This window comes from Thalassophryne amazonica, chromosome 17, assembly GCF_902500255.1.
Source record: "Thalassophryne amazonica chromosome 17, fThaAma1.1, whole genome shotgun sequence".
NCBI lineage: Eukaryota > Metazoa > Chordata > Actinopteri > Batrachoidiformes > Batrachoididae > Thalassophryne > Thalassophryne amazonica.
In genome coordinates this window covers 18,777,107-18,795,609 of record NC_047119.1, presented here as the reverse complement: position 1 = coordinate 18,795,609, position 18,503 = coordinate 18,777,107, and the positions used below count along the sequence as shown (strand labels likewise).

The 18,503-nt window shown below is 40.1% G+C and overlaps 1 protein-coding gene and 1 long non-coding RNA gene across 2 annotated transcripts in view; one reads left to right on the top strand and one right to left on the bottom strand.

Annotated features, from left to right (window-relative positions):
- Nucleotides 1-831: 831 nt before the first annotated feature.
- LOC117529806 overlaps nt 832-18,503 on the bottom strand; it is a 21,036-nt gene continuing 3,364 nt past the window's right edge. Inside the window, exons 2-3 of the long non-coding RNA XR_004566109.1 lie at nt 9,597-9,603; nt 832-843 (exon numbers count right to left, since the gene is read on the bottom strand). This is a non-coding gene — a long non-coding RNA (uncharacterized LOC117529806). The remainder of the gene's footprint in view (nt 844-9,596; nt 9,604-18,503) is intronic.
- amacr (alpha-methylacyl-CoA racemase) overlaps nt 13,130-18,503 on the top strand; it is a 22,657-nt gene continuing 17,283 nt past the window's right edge. The window contains exons 1-2 of the mRNA XM_034192667.1: nt 13,130-13,237; nt 18,229-18,503. Coding sequence (XP_034048558.1) covers nt 13,188-13,237; nt 18,229-18,503 — 325 coding nt within the window. The 5' untranslated portion in view covers nt 13,130-13,187. The remainder of the gene's footprint in view (nt 13,238-18,228) is intronic.

Here is an 18,503-nt window from a genome sequence, read left to right as displayed (position 1 = left end):
TGATCGCCTCCGTCTGTTTGTTGGTCAGTAAAATGTCTCAAAAAGTGGTGGACATTCTTGGTTGGGGAAAAAATGGATTATATTGTGGTCCACAGTTTTTCCTGTGATATCTCAAAAAAAAAAAAAAAAAAAATTCTTGCCTTCAAACATCTCAAAGGTTGTGTGTGTGTGTGTGTGTGTGTGTGTGCTTCTGAATTATGAGGATCCTCTCTTAGTTCTCACAATTTTAAAAACTGATTAAACTAGAATGAAATGCCAACAAATATCCAACTTGACAGATGTCACGGTTCAGCTGTATTTATCTGTGTGTGTGTGTGTGTGTGTGTGTGCGTGCGTGCGCACGTGTTCTAATTTGATGCTTCCATGTAGTGGAGCATCTGTACTTGTGTCACACACACACACACATACACAATGCAACTGACCCCTGCATGAAGAGATTCGTGTTCATTACAAATAAATGTCAGTTTGAATAAATGAACTCAGGAAAATGTAGTTGTGCAGGAAATCGTTATTGCCACACTGAACTCTGGAATGTCAGGCAGCTGCGGCAGGATGTCACTTTTCGGGACTTCTAGCTGCTGCCTTTGACCTTTAAAACACTGTTGGAGATAAGAAAAAAGTCACACTGACAACAAGCTCCTGATTATTCTGTCCACCCAGGATGTTATGTTTTACATTGCCATTTGTCTGAACATTTGTTCGATAGCAGAACATCTCAAAAGGACATGAACAGATTTCAGTGAAATCTGGTAGAGAGGGTGGCCTCGGCTCAAAGAAGAGCTGATTAAGTTTTAGTACATGTCACGGTTCAGGGGCAGAGCTCTGACTTAGAATTATTTTATCCTGCAATCACGAATGACAATTAATTAAGAAACTTGGATGAAAGATCAAGATCCACCTCTGCTTTGATACTGATTATAGGATTAAGAATGATAGACAGTCAGACAGACAACAACAATGAAAACCCAACCTCACTGGCAAGGTTCAAAGATCAAATATGAGTGTTCAGGATCAAAGACAAGGATAAAAGTGAGGATATCAGTATATAAGGTCAGGATGAAAGACGACTGATCGGGATGATAAATCAACAATCAGGGTAAAGCTCATCAGGATCGGGATCAGTGATGAGGGGTCAAGACCAAAGAGACGTGTTCATGATTGAAGATGAGGATTGAAGTACATAAATCAGGATCAAAGATGGATGAACAGCATCAAAGCTCAGCATAAAAAAATCAAGATCTGAGATGTTAGCCCAGGATCAAAGGTTAGGGATTAGGAGTGAGTGATTAGGAACCAAGACCAGGTTTAAGATATACATACACATAACAGCAATAAAAAACATTGGTGAGCAATCAGACTAAACCATCAGTAGGCAGGATCTAAGAATGTTAGATGCAAGATCAAAGGAATAACCATCACCTGGAAAAGGATGTAAAGACAGGCATGTGATGCAAGCAAGCAAAGTTTCTGCATCAGACTTCACCAAATTCTCTATCTATCTATCTATCTATCTATCTATCTATCTATCTATCTATCTATCTATCTATCTATCTATCTATCTATCTATCTATCTATCTATCTATCTATCTATCTATCTATCTATCTATCTATCTATCTATCTATCTATCTATCTATCTATCTATCTATCTATCTATCTATCTATCTATCTATCTATCTATCTATCTATCTATCTATCTATCTATCTATCTATCTATCTATCTATCTATCTATCTATCTATCTATCGTCTCACTTTACAGGGTACATGCCTTTTTGCATGCTTTATTGTTGTTATTTAAAGCAGACTGGCTTTTTGTGCCTTAAAATTGTGCTGGAGAATAATTTAATGCAATACCACAGGCAGATTTAAGAAAAAAAAACTTTGAAGTTCTCTGCACCCTGCAGGTAAAGTAATTATGAATATATGTAAACAGAAACATGCAAAGTAGTGGCAGTATACTCATTTGCCCTGACAGCTGCACAAACAGGATGGTTGATGCACATCCGTGTCCGTGCTGGCTTGTTTCTCTATCAGGTGCTCTTACTGCATGAGCACAACAAGAACCCAGTTGTACGGCTGGAGCGTGTCCTTGTGTTCATTATGAGAAAGGCAGTTTTGATCCTGGACATGCTGCCGGTCTGCTGCAGGGCCAACACGTATAGACAGACAAATTTAATCAAGCTTTCACTCACAACTATACAGTCAATTTAAGGTTCCCACGTCACCTAACCTGATATGCCTTGGAAGCGGGAGGAAGCCAACGCAAACATGTGACAACAGCAACGGGGTGAGTTTTTGTGGAATCCAGGGCTTTTTTTTAAGGATTTTTTACAACTGCACATTTATGGAAATTTGGCACCAAAATGAGAATTTTCCAGGGTGATGGGGCCTTTGCCTACAGTGATAGTGAGGTGTGAGGACACTGGTGACTGGTCACTGTCATGGGGCCGGGGCTGTACACCTTCAGCCTTCCCTCCCGGCTTCCCCTACTGGCCTACTGACCCTACTCTGCCAGAGAGATAAATCATAATTGGATATGATTGCTGGTTTTATAATGTAAATATCAGAACCCTTTTACAAGGGATACATGTTTATTAGGAAAAGACCACCAAGAAACACCTACACTAAGGCATATAGCTTTAGCTGCTAATTTACCACCAGGGGTAGCTAGAGGTAGCAGGGTCTCCTGCAGGGGGCAGTTTCTTTTCCTCAACTTCCTTTCTTCATCTCAGGCAGCAAGACACAATGATAACATACTGAATTACCTCATTCACACGAAACTGTCCTCAATGCCATAAGAATTCAGCCTTCACTGCCCTTCAGGACATGACTGACTGTTTCATACACCTGCCTTGAAGGCTCTATATGTAAGTAGTACTACATGAATAACATTAAACATGAATATTATAGCTAGACTATTATACCATAGGCCTGTAATATCTGCCAGGCTATTGAGGCTAAGATCAACAGTAAGATGTTTTGGCTTGTGCTAATTAGTTGTGCAACCTGCACACAAAAGCAAGCTTAACTGCTTAAGTGTGAGTCTGCACAAATTAAATTTAAACAGAGGATTTTAAATGGACTTCCACATGATTGGAAATTGTAAGGAAAAAAAAACCTCTCCATTTCTCTCACCTTGCAGATTTGCCCACTGATGTAATTTGTACCCAAATCATGGCCAGTAAAGATAGTCAACGAGCATTCATGAATAGATGGTTGCAGAATCAAGTAACAGACAGCAACAAAGATGCAGAAAATGAGCTACAAAAGAGTGAAAGGGCTTTAACAGAAGCTGCAGAACCAGAGCATGATGAAAGCAGCAAAACCCAACAGTCTCCAAATTCATCCAGTGAGATGAATGAGAACATTCTTGCTGTCGTACTGGAGCCCAAAGAAAAAGAAAGTATGACTACCTCAAAACAAGACACAATAAAGGAAAACTCACACTGGAATAAGCTGACACACATGCATAGAAATGGCAGACATTTTGTGAGATGTAATGTGTGTCATGATGATTTGGACACAGTAAAGAAACACACCTGGAAAGGCAAACTGCCTAATATTGTTTTGGAGGAGGGTGCTGTGTACAGAGAAGCAACAGTCACTAACCACTTTGAATCTGATCTCCGTCAAGCTGTTGTAAGCCAAAAAAGACATTCCAGTTTATCGAAAACAGAGATACTAGAACAAACGCCAATGGGAAGGGCAGTTTCAAAAGCTAATGAAGAATTAGCCAACAAAATAGGAGGCTTGTTGACACATGTTTATGCTGACGCCAAGCGACTTACCCTATCAGCATACTCATTCCCAATGCGGATAGTTGTGAGCAAAAAAGCACAAGCCTTCAGATTCAATGATAAGTCGCATGATCTGACAGGAAGCAAATTGAGTGAAGACCTTCAATATGTCTCACCTGCATCCCATCATGAGTTCTTGGAAGAAATTGTCAAAGTTGACAGAGCTCACCTCTTGGAAAGAATCGAGAAGTCACTGGCAGTGTCACTGCGCTGTGATGGATCTGTCGACCGAACACAAATTGACAAAATCTATGTTTTGGCAAAACTTGGTGAAGATGGTGAAGAAGACTTAGTATTTCTTGGTGCTGAAGAGCCTACTGCCAGAGGGGCCAGTGGAGTGTATGATGCTGTAGTAAGAGCTTGCCAAAAAACTACTGGTGATGATGCAATGCCTCTGCTGAGAAGTGTTTCTTCATTTGTAACTGATGGAGCCAGTGTCAACACTGGCGAAAAGAATGGCTTATGGGCACAATTTGATGAGGCAGTACAGTCCAATATTCCAACCATGAAGATTTGATGTGCAGTGCATAGGTCCCAGCTGGCATGGAAATCTGTAACTGACAGTATTGAAGAGGTTAGCCACCTCCTGCAAAAGCTTGCAGGCATGTCCTCCTACTTCCATACATCAGGGCTGCGTACAAGGGAACTGAAAGATATTGCATCTGAAAATAACCTTGAATACCTATCTCTGCCTCGTATGTTTGAGGTTACATGGACTCAGTTCACCAATTCCATGCTCCAGTCCGTTTTGGTCTCATGGAACGCACTTGTCTTGTACTTCAAGAGTGCTCCAGCAAGAGATGTACAAGCTAAAGGTTTTCTGGGTTTCTTAACAAGCAAGCAAAACCTGGAACTCTTGGCATATATTGCTGATATACTGTCAGTTTTCTCCCGATTTCAACAAAGAATTGAAGCTGATGATGTAACAGTAATAAATCTACATGAATAAATTCAACTTGTGAAAACTAACTTAGCAAACATGGAAGCCAATGATCTGCTTGGTGGTTGGGTGGCAGCCCTGAAAGGCCAAATGATTAGTGATGAAAATGGATTCTCTCTGAAAGGGATTGAGATGAGTGACCACATCAGGCGAAGAAGAGGCCATCACTTGTATGTCACAGACCAGCGGGATACCGCTACTGTACGGCATGAAGTCATAGAGGCTGTCACAAACTTTTTGGACCAACGGTTTGATGCTGATGGAGATCTAATGGCGCTTATCAAACCATTTGTCACACTCTCACCAGATGCTGATCTCCAGGCAATCCACACACAGATCTGCCCAGACCTTGACCTCATGGAATTGGATTTGGAATATCGGGATGCAGTGAATTCAGATTTGACCAGTGGCATGTTGGCTTCTTTAAGCTTGTCTGAGTTGGTTAAGAAACTTGCTGGATCTGAAGGAAGTTTCCATAATCTGTTGGTGGCTTTAGCCTGTATACTTGCAGCCAAGTCTCACTCTGCAGATGTTGAACGTATCATTAGCTCCAGTAATGTGCTGAAATCAGATGACAGAATGAGTATGTCTGTTGAAACCGAGAATTTATACCTTTATGTGCATCACAATATGGTGGACATAGAAGAGTGGGATCCAAGAGCAGCCGTTTCATCATGGCTTCAGACAAAGTCACGCCGCCACAGAGACAGACCAAAAGTTCGTCTTCAGCCTTACTTCTCTGGGGTGTTTGCAGAAGCAAGCAAGGCCAATAAACGGGAAGGTTCTAACCCTGAAATGGCTGGCCCCTCAAAAAAACGTGCCTTTTGAAGTTCATGATATATTATCTCTTGTATTTTGCATTTCTTAATGAGAGATTTTCTTGCGCATGGTGAACATACTCACCGTGAGTAACCCCTTTCAGCTACTCGTTCTCTTCATGTGTAGTGGTTAAGGACAGGATTGTATGACTTGCTCACCATGCGCAGGATATCTAGCAGTGCTAGATTTTCCATGCACGGTGACCATACTCACAGTCCGTGTGTAGTGACTAACGAATCGCAGGGACCTGACTTACTTATGACCAACAGGATATAGGGAATTTGACCTGTCCTACATTCCAGCCATGTGGTTTAGTATCAGTGTCAGGGCCTAATGGGGCCATGGGGTTGACAAGTAGCAGGAAAATGTTCCGTGTGTAGCGACTTACTACTGGGTAGCAGAAAGGGGTTGCATACATGGTGAGCATGCTACTGGTGTGCAAGGAAACCATCATGTGCAATGGGCTTTAGAGTACGTTCTGATTTTGTAGGCCTACTGTATGCACTACATTGATTGTAATAGTTTTCTTTCCTGGAATAAAGATCAATTTTGCAGCCCTGATTTTCAAGTTTGTCAGAGAGCTATACATTTTACTGCAAAAAAGCATAAATTCAATACTGCACAAAATCCTTTTTACAACTGCACACTTTTCCTTTAAACTGCATGTTCAGGGGGTCTAGTGCACGTTAAAAAAAGCCCTGGTGGAATCGATTGACCTTGTTTACTTTACAAAAGAGACTGCTGCCCTTTATGGCTGTACATCAGAGAAACCACACCGCTGTACTTTTTAAAACTGAAAAAGTCATGTGCGTGAGCAACAAAACATCTTAAAATCTGACACGAGCTCCAGTTGGTGTAGAGCTCTAGGGTCACCAATCCTGCTCCTGGACATCACCTGTCCTGTATGATTTCCAAATCTCCTTGCTCTACCCACTATTTAACAAAGTCAGGTGTACTCAGCCATTCAGGAAACACCAGCGTTGAATAATCAGCTGTGGTTGCAGCAGGCACCCATTTAAAACATGGCAGGGCAGCTGACCTCCAGAAGCAGGCTTGGTGACCTCTGCTGCAGAGGACCCTTCTGGCTAATCTTTCACTATTTGGCAGACATATGGCCAACAGATGGCAGCAAAGTTCAGCACACCTCTCTCATCCTTCCAGTCATCAGGACTTTGCTCACTGTAGTTTCCTCGGCACTGACCCTATAACCTTAATCGCTGTAGACAGGCCATTTAACTAAATATGAGATTTGACAGCTTCTCCTCTGGTTTTACTAGAATGAAAAAAGCCCATGTATTCTGTTACTGTTGTGTGTAGGGGCGCTGGAGTCCAATTGCAAGGCAGAATTTAAAGAAATACCTTCTGTCAGAATGGGTGAACTGTTTTCAGGCAGCTGGAATTGAGTGATGGACAAACACGTTTTCTATTATTAACTCTTGTTTGCTTGCAGGACAAAGGTTTCCTAATGTAACCACGACGCTGTCAGCAGTTGTTCAGACTGGTTTCTTTTTACTGTAACAGCATCTATTACTTATGTGGTCTGATCATGTGATCTTATTAGTCAGAGCATCCGACTGTGGAAAAAGTCTGTGTGAGATAACTGATACAAATTAAGCATCTGAGTACTGTACATTTCATTTAATGATCATACTTATGTCTATATATGTACATATACGTGTGTGTGTGTGTATATATATATATATATATATATATATATATATATATATATATATATATATATATATATATATATATACACTCAACAAAAATATAAACGCAACACTTTGGTTTTGCTCCCATTTTGTATGAGATGAACTCAAAGATCTAAAACTTTTTCCACATACACAATATCACCATTTCCCTCAAATATTGTTCAGAAACCAGTCTAAATCTGTGATAGTGAGCACTTCTCCTTTGCTGAGATAATCCATCCCACCTCACAGGTGTGCCATATCAAGATGCTGATTAGCAGTGTTGCCACAGTTACTTTGAAAAAGTAATCCAATTACTGACTACTGATTACTCCTTGAAAAAGTAACTTAGTTACTTTACTGATTACTCAATTATAAAAGTAACTAAGTTAGATTACTAGTTACTTTTTTAGTTACTTTCCCCAGCTGCTGACAACAACCCTCTGCCACCTCAACATGACAATGATGCCAAAACTCACTTTATAGTCACCCTTTCTTGACTTCAATGAAAATAAATACTTGTTTTATAAAAGTAAAATAAAGACCTCTTTCTTGACCTCATATTTAACTGTTGACAGCACTGTAACAGTAAAACTTGCAATTTCAAACCTACATTGTTTATAAATGTAACTATTAAATTCTAACATTTTTCTAACATTTAAATTCTCTCTAAACATTTTACTTGTCGAAATTATTATTATTTTAAGCAATATTAGTAGTTGTAGTAAAAAACGGCTTCAAAACTGGACCTTTAATCTAGGGGTGTTGTGGGGGGGGTACATCCTTGCCCCACGCCCCCATTCCATCTGGATTCGCCCCTGCTTTGGCGTTTGAGCACAAAGAATGGATAACATTTATTTATGCAGAAAACATGACCAGATTTACAGGTAAGAAAGTTTTATTGCGTTTTCACATCATGTGGTCCTCAGGAAAGAGAGTTTAGGTGCATTTGAGTGGAAAATAGTGTTAGTTGTTGACACGTCGCGGAGGATCAGCTGTTTTTAACGAGCAGATACGGAGCGGCTCAGCTCAGAATTCTAAATAAAGGAGGGAAAAAAGTATAAAAATGTCTTTGTAAAGATCAGTGCAGGTGTACTGTTGTCACCGCGCTTTAAGAGGTGAGGACGAGTTGAGCAGCTGCAAAAAAACCGTGGATGAAAAGCTCACAGCTCTTAAAGTGGGCAGTTCAGTCGAACCCCGACCTCCTGCCCACGGACCAAGTTTAATGCTGCTATCGACCCACAATGAAAAATAATAGTAACGCACAGTGACATGGAGAAGTAACTTTAATCTGATTACTGATTTGGAAAGATTAACGCGTTAGATTACTCGTTACTAAAAAAAGTGGTCAGATTAGAGTAACGCGTTACTAAGTAAAGTAATATCTAAGTAACGCGTTACCGGCATCACTGCTGATTAGACACCATGATTAGTGCACAGGTGTGCCTTAGACTGTCCACAATAAAAGGCCACTCTGAAAGGTGCAGTTTTGTTTTATTGGGGGGGATACCAGTCAGTATCTGGTGTGACCACCATTTGCCTCATGCAGTGCAACACATCTCCTTCGCATAGAGTTGATCAGGTTGTCAATTGTGGCCTGTGGAATGTTGGTCCACTCCTCTTCAATGGCTGTGCGAAGTTGCTGGATATTGGCAGGAACTGGTACACGCTGTCGTATACGCCGGTCCAGAGCATCCCAAACATGCTCAATGGGTGACATGTCCGGTGAGTATGCCGGCCATGCAAGAACTGGGACATTTTCAGCTTCCAAGAATTGTGTACAGATCCTTGCAACATGGGGCCGTGCATTATCCTGCTGTAACACGAGGTGATGTTCTTGGATGTATGGCACAACAATGGGCCTCAGGATCTCGTCACGGTATCTCTGTGCATTCAAAATGCCATCAATAAAATACACCTGTGTTCTTCGTCCATAACAGACGCCTGCCCATACCATAACCCCACCGCCACGATGGGCCACTCGATCCACAACATTGACATCAGAAAACCGCTCACCCACACGACGCCACACACGCTGTCTGCCATCTGCCCTGAACAGTGTGAACCGGGATTCATCCATGAAGAGAACACCTCTCCAACGTGCCAAACGCCAGCGAATGTGAGCATTTGCCCACTCAAGTCGGTTACGACGACAAACTGGAGTCAGGTCGAGACCCCGATGAGGACGACAAGCATGCAGATGAGCTTCCCTGAGACGGTTTCTGACAGTTTGTGCAGAAATTCTTTGGTTATGCAAACCGATTGTTTCAGCAGCTGTCCGAGTGGCTGGTCTCAGACGATCTTGGAGGTGAACATGCTGGATGTGGAGGTCCTGGGCTGGTGTGGTTACACGTGGTCTGCGGTTGTGAGGCTGGTTGGATGTACTGCCAAATTCTCTGAAACGCCTTTGGAGACGGCTTATGGTAGAGAAATGAACATTCAATACACGAGCAACAGCTCTGGTTGACATTCCTGCTGTCAGCATGCCAATTGCACGCTCCCTCAAATGTTGCGACATCTGTGGCATTGTGCTGTGTGATAAAACTGCACCTTTCAGAGTGGCCTTTTATTGTGGGCAGTCTAAGGCACACCTGTGCACTAATCATGGTGTCTAATCAGCATCTTGATATGGCACACCTGTGAGGTGGGATGGATCAGTCAGTCTCAGAATTTCCTTTACAGGGTTTGTTTTGCCAAAGGTCAAGGTCACAAAGGTCAAAGGTCAAAATTTAGATATTTATTTTTCTTTTTTCACTGTAATGTTTACCACAAATATGTTAGTGGATTCTGGAATTACCCAGGCAAGATCAGATTTACCTAAGGTCAGTCACTGGGGGTTGAGGTCATTTGAGTCAAAGGTCATCTACTATTATAAGCAACAGGTTGGTCATTGTTGGCGGTGTCCCACAGCAACTTATACTCAAGGTTCTTGAAATGGAGCAATACCTTCACGTGGTGGACATTCGCCATTAATGCAGGTACAATAGAGTTTCACCAAGAGCTCGAGTAGTTAACAGTTTTCACTCCTATTTGCACCAAACTTGCTACAAATATGGAGGCAGGTTCTGTAATTGCTCAGACAAGATCAAATTTTCCAAAAGATCAGTCAAGGTCATGTCTGTTTGTTGGCGTACCCCTCTCAGGTCCTTTTGTTGATATCTGCTAAACTTTGCCAAAATTAATTCTTTAAACTTGAGATAGAGAGGTCAAGGAATTTGATTTTCAACTTGATTTGGACAAAATGTGACAAACACTGAGGTGGATACCAGAATTGCCATGGCATTTTCAGCCAAAGGTCATTCATCTGGGTAAAGATGGATGTCACTGGAGTCAAGTCTGATTGGTGTAGCTCTACCTGTCTTCACTATTACCTAGTATTTCTAAAAGCAGTAGATGGATTTTGAAGATATTATATCTTGAGATGATATCTGGACCAAGGATTACATTTTGCTGCTTTCCTTTTGTATCTCTTTCTTGAATTTTTTTTTTTTTTAACTTTGAGGGAAAGGTTTTCTTTTTGTGTTTTTGTTTAACGCTCTCTCCTTTTGATATTACAGAGAAGAGGACAAGTGAGGTAACGGAGACTGACTAGGGAGGAAAGCTACCAAGAAAACCATAGCACAGAAATTGTGCAGAGTGCAAAGTTTATCTGTGGCAGAGAACAAGTCAACTCCATCCAGAATGGATCTGGCTCAGGTTCTTGTGCACCATGTGCTATTTGCCATGTTAAATTTGGTTACTGCATTCAAGGCATAAAACTTTTTGGCTGAATGTGAAGATCCTGGCGTGTCTACTGTAACGAGGTATTCCTGATGACGTCACTGGCCTCTGGAGCATAGCCATTTTGGTGGCCACACACACAGGCACAATGCAAACATGACACGCCTATTTCTCTGATGCAGGCAACATTCTGTATCTCAGAAAGCGGATTTACATATTGGCCCTGTGTGGCAGACTGTAATTTGGATGGTTGAAATGTCTCAGTGAAAAGGTGATGGAAATGTCCTTTCTGCTGGCTGTGGCGCGCAACACGCCTCACACTGTGATGCTGTCAAACATGGAAAAATCTTCAGATTTTCTATAGTTGCTGCAGCTGCAAGGACATTTTGATTTTGGTTTATCCTCAGCTCTGGCCAAATATGAGCAAAAAGACATGCTAAAATCCAGGGTCGGACTGGGAACAAATTTCGGCCCTGGCATTTTTCCTCTGGACCAGCCCACTATTGGCCCGACGAATCTAAACACCATGAACACACACCTAAACACACACTTTCACTGTCATTTCACCTTGATCATAGTACAAAATATGGACCCGGCGCCACGAGGGGGCGTCCTGATAACATCAAAAGGCAATTACATATTTTGATGAAATTACAAGTTTAAATGACTATATATATATATATATGAATGACTCATTATTATTATTCTTATTCTTATTATTGTTGTTGTTGTTGTTATTATTAGTTATTGGTAGTCACAGTCACACCAGAATTTTTCAGACTTCCCTCACTTCAATGTATTTTGTTAACCTCAATCAAAATTGTAACTTTTCTTAAACCCATAAAAACCCCGGGGCCGTTATATATTGGTGTATTTATTATTCATAATCTACTTTAGCTTCGAAATATTTTTTGCATGCAATCTGCTTACTAACGTACGTACATATTTCAATAAAGCTTTACAAGTTTAAAAAAAACGCAACAGGGGTATGTTTCAAAATACATCTGGCGTACACCGAATCACCCTGTTGAGCGGAGTCAGCACGAATTATTTTTACACCGTACACGTTTACACAGATAAGAGTTGTTTATGTGTTATTATTATAATTTGCTTAATATTTTGCATGTCGGAGTAATTCATAGTGACGACTTTTTACGTTTAGTTATTCTAAGAGGGTGGTGTGAAACGCCACAAGATCTGACGCCAAACGAAAGCGACTCGTGGAAGCATTTACATAAACAAACGAACCGTGAGCAGGCTGCTGGAGACGTCTTTAGCTAAGGTAGGCTAAATTAAAACATTTTAAGATGCCAAAAGCTGTAAATATGCTTTGCTTTTCTCACACGTTTCTTTGGGGTAATGCAAGATAGTGGAGATTTGAAGTAAATTTGGTAAAATGTAGATATTAAAAGTAAACATACCACTACTTGTACGACACTAAATACTCGATGTTTTTATGAAAGATGTTAAGAAGGCTAAAACTACACAGTCGTTTAAAGTTTCTATACGACATAAAAAGTTAAAAGTATGTCACGTTGGCTGTGTTACTCTTTGACTACTCTGATTAGTTTTACAGTCTAAAGTTCATTCGGTCCACAGTCATGCACTTGTCTGTGCCCATATGTTAAAAAAAACAAAAAAACGACAGTAATAATGTCGAACCAGAGCTAAAATAAAAATGCTGAATCTTTGATACAATACCATATATATATATATATATATATATATATATATATATATATATGCTGATGGTCACACCTACAAAATAAAAGCACAAATTAATAATTTCTTATCTGGTTCAAAACACGAGAGATAAGATAATAAAAATGTAATAATGCTTATGGAACAGCTGTCTTCTTAACTTTGTGCTTTTATATTTTTGACACGGTCTCGTAGCAGTGATCAATCAATCAATCAACAACTTTGTTAATCCCACAAGGGGCAATTTCATTTGAACAGTCCCTTTAAGAAAAAATAAAATAATACAATAACCATGTATAACAACAATAAAACTAATAAAAAACAAATAAAACAGACTTAAGAAGTTAAAATGAATAGCAAGAATAAATAAATAAAAACATGGTAGACCTATGGAGCATTTAAAAGTCGAATTGCGGAAGGTATAAAGGACTTTAAAAACCGGTTGGTTCTGCACACCGGGGACGCATAACGGCGTCCTAAAGGAAGCAGGGAAAACTCTCATAAAAGAACATGACCTGACATGGATGATGATTTCAGCCTTCCGGAGGATCTGTTGATTACAAAAAGAGTGTAAGTCTCTTTGTTTCACTCCGATAATCTTTGAACAAATTTTAACAATGTGATGATGTGATGCATGTTGTTAATGCTTTAGAGCAACTATGGTTTGAGACACCAGCCTTTTGAAAGACAGGTCACTTTAAATCTTGGGCTTTAAAACAAACAAACTAAAAACCCTTTCCATCTGGACTTTAGGGCATCTGTTCAACACTCCTCAACACTAGCCATTTGAGTTTGTAACCAAAACCGAAAGTTCATGTACGAGCCAAAGGACTTACAGTGAAAGCTGATAAATATGTGAAAAAAGTTGTCAACACAGTAAAATTTAACCTTCAAAACTTTAAACAAATCAGGCTTTGTATTTCGACTGATGCTGCTAGATCGTACCTTCATTGTATGATCCTGTCTCATATTGAATATTGCTGCACAACTTGGTCATTTGCTGGTATGACAGTACTAAAATCTTTAGAGCAACTTTATAAAAAAGCCATCAGAGTGTTTGCTAAAAAGCCATATTCCACTCATTACTATGAAATTCTGGAGAAATACCATCTTTTAAGTTTTAACAACTATATAATGTTTAAGCGTGCTTGCCTCATCTACAAAACTCTCCATGGCCTGGCCCCACCTCCGCTGGAGGAATTCATTAGACATAGAGATCCTAACCTCAGGACTCGGCCTGCTTCTAGAAGGGACTGTGAGGTGCCCCTCAGACGAACTGCCACAGGACAAAACACCATCTCTGTGAATGGTTGTACAAACTGGAACAGCCTTCCAACAAGGATACGAGACAGTCCCGCCATGAGTGCTTTTAAAAATGAGCTTAAAAAATGGCTCAAAAACAATCAAACCTGTCAACACAGGTGAGATGTATTGTACATAGTCTCATGTGTTGGTTTAATTTATTTATTGTAATTGTTTGTTGTTGTGTGTCTGAGGACTACAGATGGAAAGTAGCTTTTAGCTAAATCTGGCATAGTTACACTAAGGCATGAAAATGTACAAAGTGTTCATTAATGTGCATTGTCCTCATCAAATAAACAATAAATAAATAAAAATAAATAAATATTTATAACTTTCCTTGTTCTGAAGATAGTAAAGACTTAAATTACATAATTTAACTTGCGCTGTGACATATGAGGTGCATTCTTAAAGTATCCGAGCTTTGGTCAGGAAAAATACAGGTACTCACCTGGGTGTCTGAAATCCTAATACCCTTCAAAGTAGCCTCCTTGGGACTGCACACACTTCTCCCAGCAGTTCTGTCATCGTTGGAAACATTGGAATGGTGTCCAGCTTGGCAGTCATGAAAATTCAGTAAGGTATAACGTATATATTATATTCCAATTCTAAGGTGGAACTTTGCTAGTATATAAAGGTATATCTAAATATCTAAAAAGGAAGAGTAAAATAGGAGAGTAGAAAAGAGTAGAGTAGAGCCACTTAGGTGCCTGGTCTTGAGAACCAGGGATGGCAGGTTGAAAAGGTTTTTTATCCCATGGGAACTCTCCCTACCCACCCAAGCGGCTCAAGAAAAAGGTATATATAATATAATAAGATATAAGAAGGATAAGACGTGTTTTGCATGATGCCTTCTCGTGACTCAAATAGAGTCCCCTTTTATTGTTGTTTTGATCTTGGAGAACAGCCAAAAATCAGCAGGAGCCATGTCAGGAGAGTTGGGAGCCTGACAAATCACAAGAGTGTTGTGTTTGGCCAGAAAAGCCTGAATCAGCCGAGCAGAATGGGTGGGAGAATTGCTGTGATTGAGCTGCCAACTTTTCGTGCCTACAGATCTGGTCGTTTTTGGCGCACAGCATTACAAAGACAACATGGGACTTCCCGATAATACTCCTTGTTAATATTTTGGCCTTCTGGTTCGTACTCATGATGCACTACCCTGTGGGAGTTAAAGAGAACAGTCAGCATGACTTTGACCTTGTGCACCTGCCATGCTTTCTTTGGCCTCTGTGATGTTGGATGTTTCCATTGCGATGACTGATATTGGTTTCTGGGTTGTACCTGTAATCCCATGTCTCATCACCAGTGATGAGTGTGTTCAGGAAGTTGGGGTTTGCTGTTTGCATTCCATCATGTCCTGCGAGACTTCCAGACACTATTGCTTCTGTTTTGCCAATAGTAGCTTTGGCACAGTTTTTGCTGACACTTTCTGCATGCCCAAATCCTCTGTCAGAATGGAATGTACTGAGCCTGTGTCTTTCCGGACCTCATCCGCAAGTTCTTGGATGGTGACACAGCGCTCATCCATGATCAAAGTCCATATTCTGGCAGTTACTTGGTCATTTCGGCTTGTGGGTGGTGTGTTGCTTTCCACTGATGTGCGCCCATTTTTCAAGCAGTTATACCACTGTGTTGTTTGCGCTTTGCCATGGCATCGTTGCCAAAAGCCTGTTACATCTTGCGACTGGTTTCCACTTGGGTATCACCAAGCTTTTGGTAAAATTTGATGCAATGCCTTTGCTCAAGTTGTTCCATGAAGTTTTAGCAAATGAGAATCCGACAGCTGCTCAGTACACATGGTCAATCTAAGGCTGACTGCTTGCGACTGATGTGCTCTGTGGATGAGAAAAAATTCACTCGAGCTATGTCAGTTTTCATGTATTTGTCTGTGTACCATGTCATAAAATGAAGAAATAGGTCATTCCATGCTAAATCGATGTCACTCATTAGTGATGTACAATGAGGGGAACACACTCATCACTCACTCATCTGCTTATCCGGGTTTGGATCGCGGGAGCAACAGCTCCAGCAGGGGACCCCAAACTTTCTTTTCCCGAGTCACATTAACCACCTCTGACTGGAGGATCCTGAGGTGTTCCCTGGCCAGTGTTTTGATCTGATCTTTTCACCTAGTCCTGGATCTTCCCCGGGGTCTCCTCCCAGCTTTACTTGCATGGAACACCTCCCTAGGGATGTGCCTAGGGGGCATCCCTAGCAGATGCCCGAACCACCTCAGCTGGCTCCTTTTGCGAAGGAGCAGCGGCTCGACACCGAGCTCCTCGCGGATTACTGAGCTTCTTAACCTAGCTCTAAGAGAGACACCAGCCGCCCTCCTGAGGAAACACATTTTGGCAGTTTTCCTTTAATTATTTTGAGCAGTTTGCATATATAAAGTTTTGGAAACTTTGACGTAATGAGCCAATGTGTTATAGTTTATGAGCTGACAAAAAAAACTTTAGTTTTGTTTAAAGTGTGAAAGCAGGCTTATGGCACTATTCCCAAGGTTATGTCTGTGTAACCAAAGACTGAATTTGCTTGAATTTGCTTTGGAGTACATATATTCAGTCTGACAGTCTTCATTCAGAGACTATTCATACCATTCTACTTGCATAGCAGCACTTTAGATGTGGGCAATGTTGAAAGTGCCTCTGAGCACAATACAAAGCAGTGTTTGGAGAATCCTATTGCCTGAAGAAATGTTTGAAATTTGATTTGTTTGACCTTAAGTTTAGATAGAGTAAGCACACATAAGTAATTTGGAAAATGGCCTTAAAATTTGAAAATCAGGGGTCTATTTTTTGTAGGGCTGCAACAAACGATTATTTGAATCATCGATGAATCTGATGGGGTTTTGACACGATTAATTGATTAATCTGATTAGCAGGGAATTTTTTTAAAAATGTGCCAGGGAAACAGTTTTTCTCTCCTTCCATCACTTTATTTAACAACAGAACATTATTTGAAAACTTAAAATACTTGAAAATCAACAAATCGTCAGATGTCCCTTGGCTGTTGAAATATAAAATAATAAAGAATAAAACAGTTTACAAAAATAAAATTGCTTTATCAAAGTGCTGAGTTGCCATAAAACAACATTGAAACATATAAATTTTATAAAATATATGGTGAAAAAAGTTTGTTGCTGCAAATGAGCAATTAGCATAACCAGTTAACCATAAAACCTAAATCAAAACCTGTAGCCTGACTCATTATATGTGCAACATTCTCTGTATAACTTGTAAACTATGTGGTCATTTCACAATGACACATGTGACTCATGTCTCTTTCTCTAAAACTGTATTGTAACATTATTAGTTATTATTACTATTATTATTGTTGCTATTATTATTAATATATAAATAAAAATAAATTAAATATTATAATTTGTAATACATTTGACTCTTTTACGACAACAAACGCTGAGCCATTAATTATTATACAGAAAACAAATGCACCAACATGCTGAAATGGCAGCAGCTTAATGCTAACTTTAACATTGAAAATGCCATAGACATGCTAATGTGTTAGCATCGGCGTTAGCATGAAATACAGCTATCAACTGTTTCAGAAGACCATAACAGGTCAGTTTAACATAAAAAAGGTAAATATTCCTCACAGACATATGCTCTTTAGGGTTTTAGTGGGGAAAAATTAAGATAAAGCGAAATAAAACAAATGAAACCAACGAAGCAGCAGCTTGAAGCACTCCTCCATTGGTTCAAGATTCAAAGCAAAGCTCGGTTGATTATATGGAAGAAACAAAACATTTGCAGTAAAACATAGTTATTTAGCAACTAATCGATGACTAAATTAGTTGACAACTATTTTAATAATCGATTTTAATCGATTAACTCGATTAGTTGTTTCAGCTCTAACTTTTTTTGTCGATTTTAGTTTAATGTGTGTAATGGGATATAGAACAAATAGGGCTTTTATGTTTGATTAGCCGTTTTTAAAACTGCCATCCATGTCAAACAAATTTACAAAATGATATGTTCATTGTGTAATAAAAGTACATATGCACATTTTTTTCTGAAAAAAAAAACCCCTCATTCTCCGGACTTGTTTACTGAGGCCTTATTTATTTATGTATTCATTTATTCATCCATCCATCTATCTATTTTCTGCCGCTTGTCTGGCTCGCAGAAGAAGGTGAAGCCGCTCGTCCCGCACTTCCCTATCCTTGGCTTATTTATTTTAAACAAGGAAACCATGTTTGAACTTGAACTTTACTTAATTCTGTTCAAACTCCTTTTCCGTAGGTTTGTTCTGTTCTTCTCTCTTCTCATCATGGCCCTGGTTGGAGTGAGAGTCATTGAGCTGGCGGGCCTTGCACCAGCACCCTTCTGTGGCATGATTCTTGCAGACTTTGGTGCCAAAGTGACCCGTGTGGACCGACTCAGGGCTGGTATGACAGTGGACACACAGGCCCGGGGAAAGCGATCTGTGGCCATCAACCTGAAGACTCAAGAGGGGGTAGAGGTGCTCAGGAAGCTCTGTGTCCAGTCTGATGTGGTTCTTGAACCCTATCGTAAAG